The 7,838-nt window shown below is 41.5% G+C and overlaps 1 protein-coding gene across 1 annotated transcript in view; it reads right to left on the bottom strand.

Annotated features, from left to right (window-relative positions):
- Positions 1-1,919: 1,919 nt before the first annotated feature.
- The window catches only part of ARMC3 (armadillo repeat containing 3), a 71,452-nt gene continuing 65,533 nt past the window's right edge, over positions 1,920-7,838 (bottom strand). The window contains exons 11-14 of the mRNA XM_007454163.1: positions 7,380-7,629; positions 3,181-3,317; positions 2,187-2,355; positions 1,920-2,075 (exon numbers count right to left, since the gene is read on the bottom strand). Coding sequence (XP_007454225.1) covers positions 2,043-2,075; positions 2,187-2,355; positions 3,181-3,317; positions 7,380-7,629 — 589 coding nt within the window. The 3' untranslated portion in view covers positions 1,920-2,042. The remainder of the gene's footprint in view (positions 2,076-2,186; positions 2,356-3,180; positions 3,318-7,379; positions 7,630-7,838) is intronic.

Consider the following 7,838-nt stretch of genomic DNA (forward strand, 5'->3'; position numbering starts at 1 on the left):
CCCCCCGCCTCCCCCAGTCTCTGTAACTTGATACTCAACTGTTTCATACCATAATTATCAGCTTGGCCCTGGAAGTATTTGAGTTTGAAAATCTATCCATATACATAAGGAAGAGCTTATCATCTGTAAGAGTAACTAATTACTAAACAGATCACTAAAAATGTTGTGAGGATAACTAACAACAAGCTAGACAAAGCCCTATACTAGCAATTTTTTCAGCCTGGTGAAGAGGGTTAGACCAGATCACCCTGTGAACTCTTTTTTCAATCAAGTAATAGATCCTTCTCTCATCCAAGATACTTTTTACGGTTCTTTTAAAGTAAGACAGAGTGTGTCATTCTTCTGCCCAGAGCCCTGACGTGTTTTCCCACTTCATTCAGAGTAAAGGCCCAAATCCTTCCAGTGGTCTACAAGACTTTCATGAGCTGCTTGCTCTTACCTGCTCTGATTTGGTCTGTTATTCTGCCCCTGGTTGACTCAGTTCTAGCTACACCGACTTTGCTGTTCCTTGAGTGTGCCAACCACATTTACTCACGGTTTCTGCACTAGCTCTTTCCTCCATCTAGAAAGCTCCTTCCCCACTATCCCCAAGGCTAAGAAGTCCTTCACCTCCTTCAGATTTTTTGCTCAGATATTACCCTTTCAGTGGGACTACCTGACCACTTCAACTCCAGTGTCCTCAGCCCCACCCACTGCAGCGCTTATCATTTCTATCACGTGATAGAATGTATTGGTGAGATTTATTGTTTATTGTCTGTTTCCTCTCACTGGTACCATGGGAGTAGAGATCTTTGTCTCTTTTGTTCACTGACACATTTAAAGCCTGAAATATTAGAAACTTAATATTTAGAGTGAATCAGAGAGTCCTCCTTCATAAGGACATTGTCTCATTATGTTTTTGTTTTTAAAAAACTCATGAACAAATATATTTTGTCACAGTTTTATCTGTTCCATGGCAACAGATAAGTGCTCTGGTAAGTGCTCTTTGGTGGCTTTTCTGCTCTTTTCCTCATTTTTCTTAAAGCATCTTTGTGTTAATAATGTGGCACATGTTCTTTTAAAATTACTCATCGTTGAACGAGAGCAGTAATTTCTCGGTGGTTTGTGTATATCTGTTATGGAGGGTATGGTGGTGGCAGTGGCTGGCAGAAGGAAGAGAAAAAGTTTTAGGCTAGCGGTTTTGGTTATTCAACATGTCTCTAATTCTGTTACCACGATATAGTATTTCCTGCAAATACGGCTTAGCTGTGATTCTTTTATGGCCCTGTCTCCTCTGCTTCTTTGAACCAAATTCGTCCAAGAGGGTTTCTGCTGCCAGCCCTGCTCACCCCGGTTCCTGAGGTCCTGCCCACCCACCCCCTTGCGAACCAAGCATATAGCTTTTGTATGTCTGAGTTCTCCATCCTCTCGGGAAGTATAGACTTTTGATGGTGCTTTCTGAGATCTGCTGCCACTCTTGTCCCTCTCTGTGCTTTTTTTCCCCTTTTCATTCTTCTTCCTGTGTAACTTCTGCCTGATCCCAGGGACTTTTAAATATTTTTGAAGTCTGCAGATCACACCAGTTTCCTATCTCTGCCTAAAATGGGATTTGTAGGTTTTTAAAAAATTTCCCCATTCTTATTGCTTTTGGTTTCCAGAAGTAGAACATGCTGACTTAGACAGTAATGTCGAAAAGCTCTCAAGACTCTAATGTTTAGCTTCCCATTTCTCTTAACATTAACACTGAATTACACTGTATTGTTTTAAAATTGTAATCACAAACACAGCTAAGTAAAATAATATTCTTCTACATTACATTTTAAAATTCAGTATTACAATTTGGTTAATTTCAATTAGATTATAATTCATAGAATAAAAACTTATACTTCTACTATTGACATTATCATTATCATTAACACTGAGCCCTAGAAGTAATATAAAAGCTGATTGCTTTATATCTTCTCTGAAACTTGAGACTAGCAGCAGCAAACTAATTTAAGTTCAGGTCATCAGATTCTAGTTAAAACTATACACAAATGCAAAATCTTATAGCCAGACAAAGTTTAAGGATGAAGTTCTGATTCCCAAGTTTCTGCCTATAAAAATATAAATTATGTTAGGCGGTTATAAAATTGCAACGTAATGGCATCACAATGCAAGAAGAACTGATCACACATACTAAAATACAAATTAGTGCTGCCACTTACCCGACCATAATCATAGACTCCATCAGTAATTATGTTACTTGATGACAAATAGCCAGTCTGGCTGTATTTCAGAGACAGGTGGTGGTTGAGCAATTTGTTATGAGCTGCCTCACTGAATTTATTTTTTCGACTTACTGATAGATTAATTTCTTCAAGGATATCTAAAGCCCTGTCAATAAAAGCAAAAAAGACATTATTTGCCTTATATAAGCAATCCAACAGTAAGTTCCCATTCATACACCTCACTAAGATCCTGAATGAAGGATTGAGATGGAAAGGTTAAAACCATTCCACCCTTTTAGGTAAACTAATCCTGACAGAATTATGAAGACAAATCAGCCCTTTTTGAGAACATACATGCCATATGGAAACTCATAATCAAACAGTTGAAAAGGACACTTTAGGAAGAAAAAGTTCTTCATTTAAAGCTAAATTAGTATTGGACTCCAATTTTTTCAGCTAACCAGGTGACATATATGAAGAACAAAAATGGCTAGAAACAGGGTAAATCTGTCTGTGGAACCTTGAAACCCTCTTGGCTGAGTTGCTAAAGGCAGCTGACTCACAGGCTGTTGGTAAGGGAACCAACGTGGTGAGGTTGGTTAAAGGTGTCACTGTGGTGGATCAGTTTGTGGGGGAGAAAACAGAGGTGGCACTCATGGCTTGCCCGTTTTAATTTAGCCTTGAAAGCTGAGCGACAAATAGGATTGTGTTTAGCAAAGCAGAGGAAGGTGAAAGAAGCGTTTATCAGAATGAAAAAGTGGAAAATGAAACATTGAAGATGATTTTGTGGAGGTGGCGGGGGAGATCTCTCGGGGGAGGAACAGGGAGGATCCCGCTTCTGCAGGCGGTGCCTTCAGAGGGACTGTGACCCGCAGAGCTTCTGAACGCTCTGCGGCCTGAGAGTGGGCGTGGAGACTCTGCTCGACCTTCCTCGGGCCTGAAGACTGTGTGTCCTTCATCTGAGCCAGACCCTCCAGACCACTCCACTCACCCAAGCCTGCACAACTCAGCAGCCGTGGGCTCATCACTGGCACAGACCATTATGGCCCAGCTGGCATGCCGTCGGACCTCATCATTCTTGGAACGCAGGAGCTCTACCAGCGGCTCCAGCCCACCTGAATTTCTCAACTAGAAATGGAAGCCAAAATTTTACACATTAAGAGTACAGAACATAAACATTCATGCTTTAAAAAAAAAAATCTCATTTTTTGATTGTTGAAAGGGTTTTGACTATGTAAAAACATTTTAGGATGTGTCCATGTTTAGATTTATTAAATTCAGGGGGAAAGAATCAATTGCCAAAACCTTACAGACAGGAGCGCGGTGTTCCGTTCAAAGTCAAGAAGAGGCTGCAGTACAGTTACTGAGGGAGGTCATTGTGAGTTTACGTGGGGTGGGTGCAGGGCAAAGAGCCTGTCCTCTCCCCTCTACAGGCGGGATGTCCCACGTTCATTCACTCTGCTGCTCACCACTGCATGTCCATCTGGCCTGGGGAGGACAGAATCACGGGCCCCTAGAGATGCCCTTGTCCCTGGGTGGGATTTGGTAGATGTGGTTAAGGATCTGGGGATAGGGAGATGGTCCTGGATTATCAGGTTGGCCCAACTTAATTACAGGGGTCCTTACAAGAGGGAGATAAGAACGTGAGAAGCAGAGAAAGGAGACTTGTAGAAACAGAGATTGCAGTAATCTGCTTTGAAGACAGAGGAAGGGGCCACAGCCAATGAATGCAGGTGGATGGTAAAAGCTAGAAAGGGCCCGGAAACAGATTTCCCCCTCAAGTCTCCAGAAGGATCACAGCTCTGTTGATATCCTGACTTTAACCCGTAAGACCCATTTTCAGACTTCTGACCTCCCAAACCATGAGATAATAGATTTTTATTGCTTTAAGCCACTAAGTTGTGGTCATTTGTTTCAGCAGCAATAGGAAACGGACACAGTCTCCAAAGCTAGGCAGGAGTAACCAATGCAGGCTAGTGCCACCTGTGTCACTGGACAGTGCCATGACGTCAGCAGTGTGGACGAAGCAATGCTGAAGCAGTTCACCAGAAGGAGATCCATTTTGTTATCACTCATATTGCTTCAAGGAGTGAAAAAGAGAAGAAAAAGAACAAGAAGAGAATTGGGGAGAACTACATTAATTACTCTATTAAAAGAAGTCACACATGTATAAAATTGCTCCAATCAGGGAAGAAAAAAAGAAGATTCAACAGAGCTCTTGTCTCACTGTTTGAAATGTAATACAGTATTATCTGAGCCCGGAGGACAAAAAAGAATATTCTACAGGTCTCTCTGTAGTATCTGAAGACAGGAGCCCTTGTGAGATACGATCCACTTCCAGTCATGTTCTTCTCAAACACAGGGACTCTAACGGGGATTACACATTAGCACATGTAACCTGGGCAAGCTTTGAAAAGTTTACTTGAAGCATCTGATGCTTAGCAGGCCAAATTCCTGAACATCTTTATATCTGAGTATAAGATAGCAATCTGACTCCACGTGTTCTTTCGGCAAATATCTAATTCCTTTATTAATTTCACCACTCATTCCTCCATTCATGCATTCACTCATTCATTCAACAACTGTTTATTAAGCATATACTGTGTGCCAGGTATAGATCAGTGACATGGACGCAGGGAAGGAAAACCTAGTTTCCTTCCCTAAAGCCTCAGGGAGCTTATGGTCTTTCATACTAATGCAAAACTAATGCAAAACAGAGTTCAAGGGAAGCATGCATAGCGGGTGGTGTGAGCACAGAGCAGGACGTTTGAGTCCACGTTTAAAGACTAAAGAAAGCCGTCATGGAGGACAGGATGGCTGAGCTGGGTGTTGAAGGAGAAACAGGCACTTATCAGGTGAACAAAGGTGAGACTAGCTTTCCAAGCAGAGAAATCAAGGAGGTGTAAATAAGAGAATTTTAGAATTCAAATCGTATGGTATTTCTGGAGTGTAGAGTTACACCTGGGAAGTGAGTTCAGGCTTAGGCAGGTAGGGGTGGATCATTGCAAGCCCTTGCATAGCACACTAAGCAGCTTAGCTGTTCCCATGGGGCAGTGGCACACCCCTGGGGACTTGCAATGATGTGATGAGTGTCATAAATTTGAAAGATCAGTCTGGAGGCAGTTAGGGGAATAGGAGGTGGCAGGGGTAGGGAGGGCCGTAGAGTCAGTTGCAATATTCCAGGAAATGGATGGACTGCTCAGTGAGCCGCATGGTGGAATGACCAACTAACACAGTGTTGTTTATCACTGTGTTGCCGCTGCCTGCTGCAGCGCCTGGCACATGGTAGCTGGTAAAAAAAAATATTTTGTGAGTATCTTACTACCTTAATGGATGAATACAAATGAACTGAGTCAACGGAACAAAGAAGGGGGTAGAAAAAATATCTAAGAGACAGAAGAGATTTGTTAGTTGTCTGAGCAGGCAACACAGTGTGAGGATGGGGGCTCTGGACTCAGAAAGGTGTGTTCGCAGTCCCTGATTTCCAGACCCATCAACTCTGCTTTCATCACATTATTTCTTTAAGCCTCATTTTCCTCCTCTATAAAATAGGGATTGCAAATGTACCTATTTCTTTTCTTTTTGTAAAATTGAAGTGTAGTTGGTTTACATGCTACATAGATTACATGTAGTTGGTTTATTATATTAGTTTCAGGTATACAACATAGTGATTCAATATTTTTATAGATTATACTCCCTTTAAAGTTATTACAAAATAATGGCTATATTTCCCTGTGCTGTGCAGTATGTCCTTGTTGCTTGTTTATTTTATGCCTAGTAGTTTGTACCTCTTACTCCCCTGCCCCTGTCTTGCCCCTCCCTTCTCCCCTCTCCCTGGTAACCACTGGTTTGTTCTCTATATCTGTGAGTCTGTTTGCTTTGTTATATTCATTCGTTTATTTTATTTTTAAAATTCCACATGTAAATGATAACAGTGTTTGTCTTTCTGTATCTGACTTATTTCACTAAGCATAATAACTGCTAGGTTCAACCACATTGTTGCAAATGGCAGAATTTCATTCTGTTTCTGGCTGAGTAATATTCCATTGTGTATAAACACCACATCTTCTTTATCCGTTCATCCATCAGTGGGCACTTAGGTTGCTTCCATGTCTTGGCTATTGTGACTAATGATGCTATGTACATTGAGATGCACGTATCTTTTCGAAGTAGTGACAAACATACCTATTTCGAGTGAGGCTTAAATGCATGTTAAGTGCTTAGCACACTGGCTGTGCATAATAAGTGCTCCATATTGTTATTTTTACTGGGGAGAGAGGAACAGAATCCTAGGCTGTTTGAATGAGTGCCACGCGACACGTAAACAGGAAAAAAGCAAGAGTAAAAGGTACGTTTGTAGGTTTATATCAAGTCTTTATGATATGGGCCAAACGCACTTTTATATGATGGACTTGTAAAAAATACAATTCCATGTTTTAAATTTTTGAAATACAAGAGAAACGGAAGAGTGTGAGTAACCCATATTTATAATTTCAAGCATCATAGTAAAAGGCACACCTGAGTGTCCCCCACTCAGCTTAAGAAATGGTGCATTTCAATGACCTTGAACCCCCGTGTGCTCCTCTTCAAACACATCCACCCCCTTGATCCCCCAAGAGGCAACCAGTTTCTTAAATTTGGGGTCAATAATTCTCTCACTTTTCTTTATAGTTTTATATGTATATGCTTAAACAACATATTGCTTTGCTTTGCATATTTTTGTACATTATATAAATAGAATTCACACATCTGTTTTCTTCTGAACTTGACTTTGCTCAGCATTATGCTGGTTGAGATTCTTCTCTGTTGATGTCTGTAGCTACAGTTCATCCATTTTCACTGATGCAAGATTCTGTTTTATGAATATACCACAAATTTATGTATCCATTCTCTTAACAACTGGACAGTTGGTTTGTTTCCAGCTGTTGAGATGTTATAAACAATGCTTCCTGGTGCACAGAGACAAGAGAGTGTCTTAGGTATATACCTAGTTTTATACCTAGAATTGCCACATTATAGGGTACACTCACCTTCTTTGCTGGGTGATGCTAATTTGTTTTCCAACGTGTTGCACCAATTTTGAGGGACTTAAATGATGGGTAGGTTCAAATACTTGAAAATGTTTCAAATTAATGCACCAGTAGGTACGAACCAGAAGAAAGAGAAAAGGAAAGTGAAGCAAATGCTCACCTCTGTCCGGGCCTCGACATCACACACAGTTGCAGCAACCGTGAGAGCGGCTTTGTTCTGCACGACAGTGTTGGCAGAGTGCAGCGGGCTGAGCAGGGCGTGCATGACGTCATGGCTCTGGATGCTCAGACGCAGGGGCTCCTGCATGGCCATGTTCGTCAGCACCGTGGCGGCGTTGGCTATGGCTCCATCTCGTTTGCTGGACAGGGTGTTGATTAACGCATCGATACCATCACCTTCGGCAGCAGCGCTGGGTCAATGAAGGAGAAACGAATGCTGTTCACCCCTGTTCAGGAAATGATGTTTGGAGCATACAACTAAGCTTATAAAACAAACGAGTGCCTAAAGACAATTTCAGAAAGAAATTAATTTATCTGGGCGATGAACCTGGAATTGAGGCTCTGGGGATTTAAATGGAGTCTGGGGGGTTATGAATGAATATAAATAATCCTTTCCCTA

The sequence above is a fragment of the Lipotes vexillifer genome, unplaced genomic scaffold, assembly GCF_000442215.2.
Source record: "Lipotes vexillifer unplaced genomic scaffold, Lipotes_vexillifer_v1.1 scaffold316, whole genome shotgun sequence".
NCBI classification, from domain to species: Eukaryota; Metazoa; Chordata; class Mammalia; order Artiodactyla; family Lipotidae; genus Lipotes; species Lipotes vexillifer.